At 41.3% G+C, this 16,157-nt stretch overlaps 1 protein-coding gene across 1 annotated transcript in view; it reads left to right on the forward strand.

Annotated features, from left to right (window-relative positions):
* Positions 1 to 4,864: 4,864 nt before the first annotated feature.
* Positions 4,865 to 16,157, forward strand: part of PPA2 (inorganic pyrophosphatase 2) — a 34,341-nt gene continuing 23,048 nt past the window's right edge. Inside the window, exons 1-3 of the mRNA XM_021531462.2 lie at positions 4,865 to 5,014; positions 6,696 to 6,760; positions 8,430 to 8,474. Coding sequence (XP_021387137.2) covers positions 4,885 to 5,014; positions 6,696 to 6,760; positions 8,430 to 8,474 — 240 coding nt within the window. The 5' untranslated portion in view covers positions 4,865 to 4,884. The remainder of the gene's footprint in view (positions 5,015 to 6,695; positions 6,761 to 8,429; positions 8,475 to 16,157) is intronic.

The raw sequence follows: 16,157 nt of genomic DNA on the forward strand, positions 1-16,157 counted from the left end.
CATATTTCCAGACAGTATTCTTATAGCTGAACTGGAGCCTTTTTTCTTTTTCTCTATGTTCCTGTTTGTGCACATTTGTGAAAGAATGAATGAAAGAATGAACCAGAGAGAATACTTTTTGGCAATTTTTATTTTGTGATGGGGGAGTTGCCTTGGAGTAACAAAGATAAGAGTCTTTAAAAAAAATTAAGCTTCAGTTTATACTCACAAACAAGTTTAATGGGAGTTAGGGTAGGTTGAAAATTCTTGGTTCACAGAGCTTAAAATTCATTTAATACAGATGCCTAGGAGGGAAGAAATGGACATATCTGACAAAACTAGACTCAGTCATGGTGTCCTGGCCTCTGATAGGCAAATCACTTTCTAGGCAGAGGTCTAGAGAAGTTAAGTCTGGCAAGTGAATCCTAACACACTTCACAGGGGATCCTAGCGAAAAGCATGGTTAAAAAAGAAACAGCTTAGACAAAACAGCTCAGACAAACAATTTATTCAGGGAAAAACAGGGTGTAAACTTAAAATCTTCTTAACAGTAATAATGGAAATTTTGCACAAATACAGAAGACCAGTCTCTTTAAAGCAACTGGCTTGCCAAAGTGAGTTCACTGCTACAAAATAAGTGTTCACAGTCTGATGCAAGGTACTTAGTGTCTTTGGGATAGGAGCCTCTGTTCTTATTCACATTGAGATGGAAAGTAATGTAACCTGATAAACCTAATTCTAGTTACTGAAATACACAATGATTCCTTTCAGTTCGATGGTGCAGTCTTTCATTGCCATCAGGCATCCATCAGTGAGCAATATACAAATCCATATGTGAATTGGTGGTTGTAGACATCCTCTCTAGACATCCTCTGCCAAATCCAGCTGTGCCAATGAAAGAGGTCACCGACACCAATGATTTGTCATCCTTCTCCTGCTGAGGACTGTCAGTGTGAAGATCTGCAGGAGTTGTTCATGGCCCTTAACTTGCTTTGGCTGAAAAGCAGTCTGAATAACATAGCCCAAAGTCCCTAAACTGCCTCAGGTAGTCTTGCCTGGTTTGATCTGCCTAAGGAGCACTGGTTCCAGCTGATCCACTGGCAGCTGGGGGAGATGATGTTGGCTGAACAAGTGAGCACTGGCCAACAGGTCCAGGGAGTTCCATTGAGGCGGCTGGGCAGGGAGGAAGCCTGGCTGTGACTCTTGCACACAGGTAGCAGCAAAACAGAGGGCTGGCAGGAATTGATTCCTTCAGATTAACAGTTTTATAAGCCATGGAGATAGAACTTCTACTACAGCAAAATTTAATGATAATGATGTGATCACCAGCCAAGAGCAAATGCACTGAAATAGCACGTAGTACTAATGAAATTCTTCAAAGCTTTATCAGGTGAAAAGATGAAAATTATTTTCATTCAGGAGGATGGTTTTCCTTCAATTATAATATAGATAATATTTTCTGCATTTATTTTGTACAGCATTTTAATGGGCAAAACATTAATTTTTAAATATTTATGTGTGTATATAAAAATTTATCTAAAATCCATGTAAATGTATACTGCAGAGTACAACTTTTAAAATAAGGACGTCCTTCAGGCTTAGATGGTTATATTGCTGCTGAGTTTTTGCTATACTCCAGTGGCATTTTGCTGGAATGAGATTCACCCCTGTGCAGAGGGCAAGCATAAAACCTAAGCACCATGTAAGTTCTACTTAAGTCTTAAGGACCTGGCTCTAATTCCATTGAAATAAATAGCAATATTTTCATTGTTTTTCAGTGGGAGCTGTTACAAGGTCAATGAACAGGATCAGTCCTATAAATGCTTTTTGCTGGCCCAATTGGAATGATATGCAAGGAGCTAGATGCAAAATGCTTGGGAATGCATGTGAAAAAATCCCTTGGCAGTAAAAGACTCGGTAATTCTGGAGAATTTGCTCAAGGTAAATACTGGAACCAAAACATTGATTTGTTTCAAAGATTCGAGGATGGTAGGTAAATTTATTCTAACTAGGGAGTTGGTCTTACCCAAATATGACTTGAGGAGTATTGGCATACTTCAGCTTATTCTGTGTAATACACTGCACAATACTGAAAAATACAAGCAAACCTATTTAAAGAATTACTATTTCTGCAGTACTAGGATAATTTTGGATGCCTTAGAGTAGTAAAACATCATGTTCTCTGCTCTGGTAGCATTAGCAGGGTGTCACTGTGGTTTTCTGCTGTATCATCTACCCTTGCTAGGTAACATGATGGCATTTATTTATGCATCTAAATTGCACCTGCACAGAAACTCGTTTATATTTCATAAATTCTATGTGCTTCACACCTGATTTCCCATTACAGATGAGGGAGTTTGAGATAAGACCATGTTCACAACACAAGGCAAAGGAGAACTCTGAGCTCAGACTTTGTGCATCTTACCAGGATGCCTGGACACTGCAGTGTGTTTCACTTTCCAGATTGTAGAAGAAAATAAATATGAATTGGACTCCTACTAGAATACCCTTACACCCATCTGTCAGCTTTGCAAGTGCAAAACTCCTGTGTGTATTCTCAGTAAGTGATTTTCAAAGGCTCTGACCTTCCATAAATGAAATCTAGATTTCTAAGAACTAAGCAGAGGTGGCATGCTAGGCCTATGGCATGTGTTTCCTTTTAACCTTGCCCATTTCAGCAGCAGGCTCAAAGAAAGCACATAATAGGTTTTATTATAATAGAAAAAAGTTATATGGGTTTTTCCTTTTTTTAATTACTCCACATGAAAAACAGATTGTTTGCCCTCTAGACAAACTTTAAAAATTCAGAACTACAGAGAGCTGTTGGTATCTGAGGGGAGCCTAGAAGAAAGATGGAGAGGGATTTCTGACAAGAATATGTAGTGATGGAACAAGGAGGAATGGCTTCAGACTGAAAGAGAGTATGTCTAGGATTAGATATAACGAAGAAATTCTTTACTGTGAGGGTGGTGAGACACTGGAACAGGTTGCCCAGAGAGGTTTTGGATGTGATCCCTGGAAGTGTTCATTGCCAGCGTGGATAGAGCTCTGAGCAACTTGGTTTGGTAAAAGATGTCCCTGTCCATGGCAGGGGGGAACTATATGATCTTTAAGGACCCTTCCCACCAAGTCGATGATTCTATGAAGAATTTCACCTCTACATGTTCAATTCAGCGCATTACCCCTGAAAATCTTGCATTTGGTGAACTCATGCCAACTCCTCTGGTGAAATATGAAGTACTATTTTGTAGCTTCTGCAGAAGTGGGCAATGGCCCTGCAAAATTGCCTCTCTGCTCTTCTGGAGATGTCTATTGTCACAAATGCAGCAAGCAGTGGCACAAATCAGAGGAGACCATAGCTTTTTTTTTCCCCCCCAGAGCCTTCTTGTAGTGGGAAATCCACATACTAGAATACAGCTCCATCAAAGATCCAGAGCTCCAACTGACACATTTCAGAGGAGTACATGGGGAACAGTAGTGAGGCCATCATGAAAATCTCCTGCTCTAGTGTAAAATAATTCTATGTCCTTGCTGCACACATTGAGCAGACAATCCTGACACTTTTGAAGCTTGATCTACCAAAGTACTAAAGGGAACTAATAATGAGAAGTAGTTATATGCTGCTTAAATCTGAAGGAAGATACTGACTTAAGCCTTTCTGCTGAAAAAAAAAAAAATCCCAATATCATTCAAAATAATGTGTAAAATAATGAGCCTAACATGGAGTTAGCCTGCAGAAATCGTTCAGGGAATTCAAATCAGAGTTAACATTCAAAGCTAATACCGACCACCTTTCAAGATGAATACATAAGATAATTGACTTGGGATTTAAGAGTGATGATGCAACAAAAGTTATTCTGCCTCAGCCTCTCCAATGAAATGCAAATAGTGGTATTTGTCACTTTTCAGTAATTTTTGAAAGATTCACAAATAAAAAGCAGTACTTCAAGAACTACCATCCTTATTGACAGAGGAAATTCATCTGAAATCATCCTCAAGGATCAATGAAAAGGGAATTTAAAGGAATCAGATCATATGTAGAGTTATTATGCTTCAAAACCAATACAACATGAATACAGAATCTAAATGAAGTATCAGCAGGGTTCAGTATAAAAATTTATCTCTGATTGGGAACCCATGCAAACAGCCCAGCTATAAACAGAGCAGACACAGAGTGGCTTGGGTGACATAAAAATGTGTGCCAAGAAACTAACATTTCTGTATCTAGGGAGCAGCAGGGTAGGATCTTCATTTTGTTGTGGGCCTCAGGTAAGGATAGCAACCCTTGGTACCTTCACCCCTAGTTTGGCATCAACACTTTTCACAGAATCACCAAATCAATCAGGTTGGAAGGGTATGCGGCAGCTCATCTGGTTCAACCGCTCTGCTCAAGCAGAATCAGCCTAGAGCATACGGAGCAGGATTGTGTCCAGATGGGTTTTGAGCATCTCCTTTCACAGAGACTCCACAGCCCCTCTGGGCAATGTGTTCCAGTGCTCAGGCACCTGCACAGTAAAGTTACTCCCCGTGTTCAGGTGGGACTTCCTGTGTGTCAGTTTCTGCCCACTCCCTCAAGTCCTAGAGCTTGGCATCACCGAGAAGAGCCTGGCTCCATCCTCCTGGCATCCCCCGTCTGGCACTGCTACTGGCCTGCGAGCACCGCAGCCTGGTACACCTCAGCCACCACCTGCGCCAGCTGGCCGGGCTCCGGCCGGGGTCACCCACGGCTCAGGGAGGGGCTGGCTTCGTTACTGTTACTTTCAGCCGTGTGGAGCGCTCCTGGAGGCCGGGCAGCCCGCAGGCCCTGATCCCCGCGGCGTTGCGCGGGGCCCGGCCGCGGCAGGCGGGGCCGGGCCGGGCCGGCGCGGCGGCCGCAGGAAGGGGAGGGAAGGCGCGGCCGCCATCATGCGAGCGCCGCCGGGGCTGCCGCGGCTGCTGCTGGCGGCGCGGGGGTGGGGGCGCCTGGGCGCCATGTCCCGCTACGGCACGGAGCAGCGGGGCCGGCCCAACTCGCCCGATTACCGCCTCTACTTTAGTAAGTAGCGGTCCCCGGACTCCATAAACCCCTTCCTTCCCCGGACTCCATAAACCCCTTCCTTCCCCGGCGCGCGGGGCGCACGGAGGTGGCGGCGGCGGCTCCCCGCTCCCGCGGCGGCTCCTCGGGCTGGCTGAGGTATCGCCCCCGAGCCTTCTCACTGCTGTAGGGGGGAGCAGTGTTTTTGTAGAGACTGAGAGCAGATCCTGAAGACACCCCGGCTTTTGGAGGGGATGCCGGGCCTGCTCAGCCCCGGCCCAGCCGTGCCCTGGCCGTGCCCCGGCGGACGCCGGGGGTGAAGCGCCGCGGGGCCGTGCAGCGGCAGCCTGGCCGCGGGGACAGCCTAAGGGGCTCCGCGGTGAGACAGCCCAGCCTGTCCCTTGTGACCGGGCAGCCCTCCTTCCCGCCGCACACGTCACCGAGGCGGGAGGCTGGCATCCGAAACACGGGGCTCCAGCCCCCAGCGGGGACGGCAAGTGGCAGGGCGAGGGCGCCGGCAATGCTCCAGGAGGCGTCTCGACCCAGCGAGAGCTGAGGGTGTGCCGTGTTCAGTATTACGCATTTTCGTAACAGTGTTGTCTTGTTCGTGTGCCAGTCCTACCGCAGTGGCTTTGTGCATTTCTGGTCCATTGACCTACAGTATAAACTCTGACGTCTGCTGGTGTGGGAGAAGCGGAGGCGGCGTGTGCCCGCTTGGCAGCATTGCCAGAGCTCCCTTGTGCTCATTCATGGGGCTGCCAGTGCAGGAGGTCGTCTAGAGAAAGTCACTTTATTTGGTGGGAATAAACAGCCAACCACTAAACTTTCTTTTATTGGGGAGGAGCGCCTGGGAGGTTTCCAGGAATCGCACATCAACTCCATTTACTGTTCTTTGCTGAGGTGGTCAAAAGTCCAAAGCTAAGTGAGGTACCTTGTCTGCTTTTTCCTTTACTATGAATAGGGATGCTAGCAGAGAAGAAATTCCTTGGGATTTGAATTAATGTTTGCACTCTTTTGATGTGATACTTGGACTTGGAAAACTTAAGCATACACTTCAGTGAAATTAGTTTCTTTCTAGAGTGGGAGCAAGGCTGCGGTGCAGAGTGGGCCCCCCGCTAAGTTAAGGTCAATTTCTGCTGGTTTCAAGGTGTGGTGTTTCATATCAAGGGCCTAGAGCAATTATCCCATCCCTCACTTACTCTTGATCAGACTTTGGCCTATTGCATTGGGGGATTTGTGGTCATGAAACTCTGTTTATTAGAAATACAGTGCAATCACAGGGGCAACATTCCTAGAAACCCTACTGATGGAAATGGGTTCCTTTTAGTTTTGTGGTTTGTTTTTTTTTTTTTTTTGTTTTTTTTTTTTTTTTTTTTGTTTTGTTTTTTTGTTTTTTTTTTTTTTTTAATTTGCAGTGTATGGACAGGGAGTAGAATGAAATAGCTTCTCATCCTTGTATAGCTTGTATTGCCAGGTAGAAGAGTAGTGTTGAATTCTAAAGCAATAACTTTGATTCTAATGAATCCTTGTCAAAACACTCAAATTCCTTGTCCTCCATGTAGGTACGTGCTTGAAATTGAACTTCAGAAAAAGTTTAACTGATGCACAGTCATAGCATATGCACATTTCTGTATTGTGTGATGTTTAGCAACACCAACATCTTATCTTTAGGTTTGCAATGCTACTTCATTTTGTCTTTCAGAGAATGCAGATGGTAAATATATTTCCCCATTCCATGACATTCCCTTGTTTGCTGGATCTAAAGAGGTATGTTTTTATGCCTAGAAACATTATTAATTTCAAAATGCTAATAGTTTTGCTGGTGTTCTTTAGATAAAAGTGCAGGTTTTAAAAGCCTTTTTTTGGTAATCAACAGAGAAATGTATAGTTCCAGAAAGCATCACTCTAACCCAGACTGATGCCTTATGTAATACAGGCATGATGACTGCACCAAATTTTCTCTACTGAATTTAATAACTTGCAGTGAAGCATAATTGCTGTTTATGCAGGCCTAGGTGTCTTTTTAAGTCTCTAAGTGATTGAGGGCAGGAGAACCCTCACTTTATCTTGTGATAATTTCTGTGTTTAGTTTTGTGCTTATGTGTGCTGGAATTAATTTTCTACTGTTACTCTTTTTGAATTAGCAGTTTTCTACACCTGCCATTAAAAGTGTACATTTCTTTGTTGTGGATGTACACCACACACTTGTATAACTTATGGTGTATGTCTTTAATTCCCAAAAGGAGCATTAGAATTGGAAGCCAACAGCAATGCCCAGGAGAGAAGTGGTAATCACACCTTTGGAGAATCGCAGTGTGCGAGGTGCAGCTGAGCACTGTCACGTCTTGTTAGCCGCCCTCCCTGGGGTTTCATTACAGCAATAATGAAACGGCTGTTTAGTCTGTCACTGATGGGAGAACTGCCAGTCTTTGGTTTAGGCTGAAGTTTGCTTATCACAGGGTGCTTGTGACACAAACAGGCTGGGGGAGTTTTAATCCTTTTCTTGTTTAGTTGCTGAGTCTCTATGGGTGATATGAGTGGTGCAAAAGGTCAGTAGTTTGAACGTGTTCAGATGGAGACTCCTGAACTGATGAACCAATCTCTTAAATTATTAAATCCAAGATATTAGAAATCTGAATGAAACCTTTTTGATCAGCAGACCCAAGTGCTTGTCAGTGGGAAAGGCAGGCCATTCAGAGTGTCATTATTAACATGCCGTGTTCAGTTCATGCTATTGCTGGAAAAGCAATGGACATTTTCATCACTTGTTCCCAGAGGCCTTGCTGTCCCTGAACCTAGAGTTAAAAGTTTGTGGAGTAGCTTATAGCCTGTGATTTTGCCAGTAGGGTAAATTAGAGTACAGCAGTGTCTGATCAGTGTGGAGAGACTTTCATTTTAGTGTGTGAGTGGGGAAATATCATTCTACCCAATATAGGGCCTGAAGGGTGAGCAAGAAGGGAAGTCATGGTTAAGGTCTCTGTTAATTTTGCCTTGTTTGAAGGAGGATGACTTAAGGATGTATGCTAGAGTCTTTGTCTAAGATTTATGGACTTTATAATGGAGAAATCCAGCCTTATTTTTTGCACTGGTTTTGATTATTTTGGGTTGGTTTTTGTCTTCTTCAACTGTACAGAAGGGTGACTGGTTTTAATCAGTTGAGTACAGACCTAAATTGCTGCTTAAATTTCTTGGTAGCTGGGAGAAAGTAAATGTGCCCTTGTACATTTTTTATCTTCCTTTGTTAATGTCTCAAAGGTTAGAATTTCACAATGAAACAGAACTGAGTATTTACTTTTAAAAGCTATAATTTAGGCCTTTGTGCTCACAAAGGGCTGTTTCTATTGCATTGTAAAGTACTGTTGCCTGTATTTATGTGAATACAATGTTGCTGTCTTGTGTTCCTTATATACTTCTTTACTTCACTCTTTCCCCATAGGATACAGAAATTCCTGCAAAGAAGTCAAAGACTACTGGATCTGAGGTACTGCTAAGTTTTTTTTCTTGTTTTTTTTTCCAACTATTTCCTCTATTTCCTTTCCAACTCACTGTCACTGAATATAGTTGACATATCTTCAAATGCAAGTCTTGTAGGAGAAGACTTAAAGGGATTTAATATTCTCCTCTTTGAATGGGACAGAAATGTCAGAATTCCTTTATTCATCAAGATGTTCTCAAAGGCAAACACTTACACCAGTCTTTCAAAGGTTTGTTATGACTTTTGCAGTGTAGATATGTTATCTTTTTTGCTATTATGTTCAGAAATATTTACAGTAAAACCTCTCTTAATGAAATATTCATTATTCTCTGACTGTGGATAATCTTTGGTTTATATACAGAACTTCAAAAATCCCAAGTATGTTAGGGCATAAATTATACTGGGTATCTGCTTTTTGGAATTGAGGTTATGTTGTTTTCTGTACTCAGCTGGGAAACCCAAAGGGAGAAAAACCACATCTGCTAATGGTTCAGCATTATCCCACACTGAAATTAAGGCTGACAGAAGCCGAGAAGACATGGAAGATCTGCTCAGGCTTTTACTGTGAAACAATATTTGTTTATTCAAGTGCCTTTTTCAAAATGTAACATTTTTTGCTGTGGTTTGCCTGGGATAGGCTCATCTAAAACTTAGTAAAAGAATGTGATAGAAAAAAGAAGAGCCAAACTATGCTTAAAGGTCATTGTATGTGGGTGGGCGGGCGTGTGTCCCAATCCTTATCTTCTCCTATCTGTTTGGCTAGTCATATTGCAAAACTGTAGCTACCCATCTGATGTGAAAGAACTCTTCTGTGTGGGTTCTCATAGTTTTGCAGCCAGTGTGTGGTGCACTGGTTCTTGTGCTGTACAGCAGTGACCACACAGTCCTGCACTATTGAGTTTCCTCTCCCTTTGCTCTGTGATTCATTCAAGCTACAATGCCCAAGTAAGGCTTTTTAGATTTCCTGTAGCTTGATGCCCATTTAGGTATTGTTTAGAAGCATCTTGCCTCAAAGAGGAGATATTTAGGAGAAAGAGTATGTGCCAGTAGACTTTTATCAAAAATCATTGTCTTGCAACATCAATTCTTATTTACAGCTCCTGCTGGCAAGTCAAGTATTCTGTGTCTTAGCTACTTAGAGATACTGGCTGGTGCAAAGACATTTCATGCAGCATCTGAAACTGTTCAAAATTGCATTTGTCTGTGCTGTGAGAAGCATGGTAGCTTCTTGAAAACCATGTTTCTAGTAGCCTGTGGAAAGGGGGGCACAATACCAGTGCATCTCTTGCTTCCTTGGCCAGTGTAGCCTCCTGAGCTGCTTCACATAATTCCTGCTGTGAGACAGCTCTGGACTGTGGTTTAATAGAGCTGCAGAAAATGAGCAAAGGCAAATTCAATCCTAGAAGGCTTTTGATACAATTAGGCAAACAGATATGCAGGCTGTAAGCTTCCTGAACATACTTAGATGGTGAAATGTGAGAACATCTTTTTCATCATGATCTTAGGGAGTTGGGGAGGGGAGAGAAAACAAGGGGATCTTTGTATTCAGGAAAGCTGTGTTGTCTTATACTGGGCCCTTCAGCAGCTTTCCTCACCTTGCCTGATGAGAGATGCATCTGTGTGTACTTGTATGCAGGGAAAGCATACCTTAATTAGGTAATAAAGCATACCTTAATCAGGGAATAAAGAGGAAATGAACAATTTAATGTCATGTAGTGATTTCAGAAGACCTTTGAAGCCCTGGCCTCTTGTTCTTGTCTAGGAATGCAAAGGCTGCTGTTGATACCTGTTATTCAGTTAATCCTTCACTGAATTTGACCAGAATTCGAAAGTGATAGTTCTTCTTGCCCTGGGAACACATTTTTGAAACTTATGCTTTTAGGGTGGCAGTTATTTGTTACTCTGGACAAAAGCAAGCCCTTTTAAGAGTTAAATTAAATTCAGTTTGTAAATTATGCTGAACTGGTGTTTATCAGATGGCAGTCTAGCTATGGAAAATGAAGATAATTTTCGAAGAGTCTCTTTAGCCAGTCTAATCTACTTTACATTGTCCTTGGTGTTCCTGATGTCAGAAAAGGTCTCAAAGTTAGAGGAGTTTCAGCTTTCAACGTCTGTAGGATAGAGAGTGCACATCCTACAAGTCGGCTGTTTGCAGTCTCAGTTTGTAGTTTGTAAGGGAGACACTTTCGTTTTTCTGTATTAACTGTTTTCACTAGTTCAACCATTTTTTAGGCTTTCTCAAATCTTAGTTAAATTTAGCTTTGCTGACTCTGCTGACAACTGACCTTTTTGCTTTTGCAGATGTTTTTTGTCTGTTTGAGGACAAGAAAGAAGTTACTTTGAGGTAGAAACTATGCTGAAAGAAGTAATATTCAGTTTCAGTCTTAAAATTACCTCTGTGACAGGTTTTAAAAGTTTCACATCTCTGGAAAAGTGGATACTTCCACTAGGTTTACAGTCAAAACTGTCAGAACCTGACTGTTGAATATGGTCTTCCTTGTCTGGAAGGAAGAAGGTTTGAAGAGGTCATCATTTTCTTTTCAAGGCCAACATGACATGCTGTTTCCTGCTGTAGTTGAAAGGGTTTCTAATCTACTTGTCATTGTGTATCTTTGGAGAAATATTCACATGTGGTGTCTTTCAGAGGACCCACCTGTTCTTGAAATAAAATGTTTCATATGCTGGGCATGGTAAGGAGTCTGTCCAAGCATGTAGAGACTATAGTCCTCTAACTTGCAGACATTCACAAGAGCATTTGAAAAAATAAATAGAAAGAAAAGACAGATTGCACATTGCTAGGATGCCCATGTGGACTTCAGCTGAGATGGTTCTGTGAGCCAAAAACTTCTGCTAAATTAACTCGTCAGGTGATATTTAAGGGCTCATCAGGGTGGTATGCAGTCTGCATAGGTGATCTGACCTTGTGCTTCCAGCAGCGTTCAAAACTAGTGTCAGAGATGTCATTTGGTAAAGTTGGTATGCTTCATAAGGAAGGAGAAGCTCTCGTCATTTTCTGTGCAGAGGAGGTGCACCCTTCGTGCTGACTTTGTATTCTGCTTTAACTACAGTCTCTGTAACTGCCCTTGGTGATGTTAGACAGTTTTTCAGTATATGTGACCTGGGCTACAGTGTGTCCATTATGTGGTCAGGGATTTGTGTTCCAAATTTTAGGTTATCAGTGAATCTGATTCACCCTAATGCTTGAACTTGTCCAGACTTTTGCTATGGATGCGTCCATTAGATGCAGCCTTGCTTTGTGTTCCTACAGATGAACAAATGCTGAGAGTAGAAGTAATCTTCACTCATCAGTCCAGTTGAAGTCTACCCAGAGTACTGTTGGTTTACTGAGAAAGTTACATCAGTGATTTGATCCAACTGGACTTCAAATAAATGTTTCCTTAAGCTTGAGAAAGCCAGTGCTTCATATTTATCCATGTCAGGGTTGTACATAGCACAGTTTTGCAGGTGAATATGTCCCATAACTGGTTTATCAGAGAACATGATACCAGTGAGATTCCTGTGTAAAACCTACCTGTACTTTGGTGTTTGTGATTCCCTTTCCAGTATAACAGGAGGGAAGTATGCTGCAAAGAGACTGCAGGCACTCTGTGTTCATACTGGACATTGCATTCCTCTTTTGCTATGTGGCATGTTAATTTATACTGGAGAAGTTCCACTTTCTCTTTGGTGTCCAGATGTTGCTGGCATCTGGTTTGTTGTTTTAATTGTAAAATACTTTATAGCAAGTGTTACATTGGGCATGCTTATAACATGGCTACTCATTTGATAAGGAAGTCCTCTTCCATTTATTTCTGGATATATTTAATGTCAGTCCATATTTAGCTTCTCCTTTTTTTATTTTATTTTCTTTCTTCCTTTTAAACATCACCCTTTGTTCACACTACTTCTAGACTGCAGCTTATGATTTTCATTCTTGCTAATCCTCAGGTGCATGCTGCCATGTTCAGTTGATGGCTGATGAGAATCCCTGCCAGATTGCAAATGAGCAGACAAAAAAAAAAAAAAAAAAAGAAATGGTAGCTGCTTTTTCTTCTCTCTTTCTTCTGGACCCAGAACTTCTCTATGACAAAGACTCAGCAGCCCCCAAATGCTGCCTCTAGTGCTTTTAGATTTTTTTAAGCATTCTACTATAAAAGCTATCAAAGTAATTATAAGCTTTAGCATATCTCTTGTCATGCATGGTGATGGCAAATTGCAATCTACAGAAGTCACTCCACTTCTGCCTCAAATTATCTGAACCTTCAAAGCTGAGCATTAAGGGTTGCAACCCTTGAGCAAAATCATACCTATTCAAAACCATTCCCTCAAGTGTGTGAAATAAGGAACTTCCGAATGACTGGGAAAGAAATTAGTTGTACAAGAAAGGTAAAGTTAGGTAAGGAAGAATTGGTTTGGAGAGGGATATAGGGCAGTCCAGAAAGGCAGGCATCAGAAAGGTCATGGATTTTTTTTTTTTTTCCTTCTGATACTCGGGTTTCTAAAAACAATCCAGATCAAAATGAGGTTTTTTCTGTAAGAATCCATACTGCCAGAAATAGGTTTTTAAAAAGTAGTTTAACTAGATAAAAACTAGTTCCTTTTTAAGGCCCATCAGTCTTAGAGGAGAGAGTGATGACTAAAAGTTTATCTGGGTATAACAGTCTGTATTTCCCTTGCTTTTCTCAATACTTGCTGTACAAATATGCTGAAGTATTTTTGTATATCTTTTTATCTTTCTATGTTTTTTTAATTTCAAAAACCAAAAACTGTTTCTGTTTTCTTAGTGAAAGAGAGACATTTTTGCTTGTCTCAACAAAAACTAACCATGATACCTTAAAAATGATGTTCAGTTGAAATGGAATGCAGTAAGGTGCCAAGAAGTGTTAAAGACAACACCCGAATAAAGCAAACAGTTAGAACCTGCGTGAGTTCCCATGTAATCTACTTAGGGTGTAGTTCTTAGGAAATGAAGGGTATCATTTACACATACTGGTTGTTCCTACTGATGTGAGTTTCTGCTGATTTTCTTATGCAGTTTTAGGAATTAGGAAATGACTTTTGACTTCTCTGTGTTGAGCAAATAGATTTCAGACCTCCCTTGCCCCAGCACCTCTTCAAGGTATAATAGAGGTTTAAGTACAAATATCTGTCTTATGTTCACATTGACCCAAAGTCAAACAAGCTGCACAATACCCTGGGTTGAGTGTCCCTCTGGGCTCTTCATCTCCTTTTCCCTAGCAGATGGATTCTGTTCCTTTTTCTGAATCTAGGACACTTTCCTCCTCTTTTCTCGCCTGCTCCAGGAATACTGTCCTGAGGAAACCATCAGCCAGTCTGATGCACAGTTGGCACTCATGAAATGGAGTCTCTTCTACATGAGGCTCTTGCAGAGCTGGGTTAAATCTGGACTGCAGTGATCTCACAGGCAGGCCAATTGACTGCTGTTGTACAAAGGCAGTTAAATGGTAAACTTTGCAAGCAATACTTTTGTTTAATGAGAGATCTTTTTGCTGTGATTTGAAGGTGTGTCAAATGGGCTGTTGAAAGAGTTTTCCAATTGCTTGAGGGGGTAGAAGTGCTTACTTAGGGGGTTGGTGAGGTGGAATTTTTTATTTTACCGATTTAAGATAAAAATACCAATTACCAGATGCATTCACCAGCCAAAACTAACCGCTGAATGACACATGCAGATGGTAATATGTGGAGACAGGTGGTGTCTGACACTTGCATTTCTCTTTTCAGCTGAGGCAGTTTACAGCAAGGGATGGGAGACAACATTCAAGTGGTTAGAAAGAATAGGTGCCTGGTCTGGGGAAAAAAAAGTTATGGAAACATTCCTGTGTGATATGTAGGAAGGAAAACAAGATGGGAAAGAGGAGGGAAAAAAACCCTAAAATACTAGGTAGTCTAGTTTTCTTTCAATCTGTCAAAATATCTAGTATCTGCTCTCCTTTCCACATGAGTGAATCTGGTCTTACCACTGTGAAAATTTGATTGCCCTATAAATAAAACTTTTTATTTTTAAATGCAAACACTGAACAAAGTAATTAATCTTTTGTAAATGCTTGTGGCAGCTTAGCATTAGAGAGAGTACTTTTGGGGATTTTTTTTGCATACAAATTAATCTGTCAGGCTGTCACATTTAAGACTCTTGACAATTCATGTTTGACTGATACCACAAATTATGAGGGCCTGGTCTTCAAGATGAGTTGAATCTAAGTGGTTTTATTATGTTTTTGAGAGCAGCATTGCATTAATTTCAGTCCAGTGTAGTCTGACCCTGACAGTTGGTTTGGTGAAGACTAACTGTTGACTAATTAAAAGCTCAAAACCAAGTATAGAGGCTGCTGAAGCCTTTGCATTCTACATGGTTGGGAAAGCATATGGCAGCATCTAAACAACAAAAATATTGGATTGTGGTGGAGGGGAAGACATCCTGTATAATTCCAGTAGTTTGTAAGCTTTTTGCCTGTAGCTACCAATCAGAAAAAATTTTGACCTGCTTGGCAGTTCCCTAAGAGTTTCTTGTCAGCACTGACTTTCATACTGTGCATTTCTCTTTTCCAAGTGTTTCCCAGATGGATGTGCATACTCTGTTTGGCTCTCTTCCAACCCTTCTCTTACCTGCTCATGCATGTATATTGCTTTGCTCTGTCTGCTTGCTCGGTGTTGACATTTTTGAGCCCTCTTAACTTTTGTTTCAACTATTCTTACATACATAGGGTGTATTTCACGAAACTGAGATTTATCTGAAACCTTTCTCCTTTTTTTATTTTTTTTAATTTGATCATGACCTGATTGGGAGAAGTGATTCCATCTGACATGCCACAGATTGCATTATGGGCACAGTACTTATGGATGGCAAATATAGTTTAAATTTATTGGGAATTGGCTGTCAGTATTGTGCATAGATTGTGATCTTGTAGTATTAATGCTGAGTGACAGTTGGGGTTTTCCTTTGCTTTCTTGCTTTCCACATTCCAGATTTGTTTGGGAGGAGATGATCACAGAACCATTCAAATTACTTTTATTCAGACTATGACATTGACCCTGGTAATGCTGTTTGTTTGTTGCAGCTGCAGGGTACAAGGATCAAAAATACAAATATTTAAGGGTTCACTGGAGCCTTAATTGTGGTGTAGTTAGAGTGTCAGTGCAAGTCTTTGCTTGGTTCAACTTTATATTTTTTAATTATGGATTTCTACAAAAACATATTTTGTCTTTCCTGACCTGTTGTGATTGCCAATACCAATGTGAGTTTTTGTTGGCTGAGATGTCCCAGGCAATGTGATATTTTTGAGGTTATTGTTGTAGTCTAAAACAGGTTGTAGACCTTGCTTGATGGTTTGTTCTAGTTACCCAATTTAGTAGTACTCTGCTCCTTGGTAGGGCTTAACTCAGCTTCATAAGAAGAAATGTTACAACAATTAGAATTTTTCTCTTTGGAAAATGTTGCTTTAACCTCCTCAGTAAGAAGGTGTAGACTGCTTATGTTTCTTCTAAAAACATGGACATTTACATGTTTATTGGGTTTTTCCTCACACACCACCTTCTTTGTTTCTGTTAGGAACAAGGCTAACACTAATGTGAGGTGTCTGTCCATGCCCTTCCTCTGCCATTGCTTTTGAATTAGCATTCACTCACTTGAACCAGATTAAACTGAGAAACAGAAGTGTCATTTGCATGAGG

This window comes from Lonchura striata, chromosome 4 (genome assembly GCF_046129695.1).
Source record: "Lonchura striata isolate bLonStr1 chromosome 4, bLonStr1.mat, whole genome shotgun sequence".
Lineage (NCBI taxonomy): Eukaryota > Metazoa > Chordata > Aves > Passeriformes > Estrildidae > Lonchura > Lonchura striata.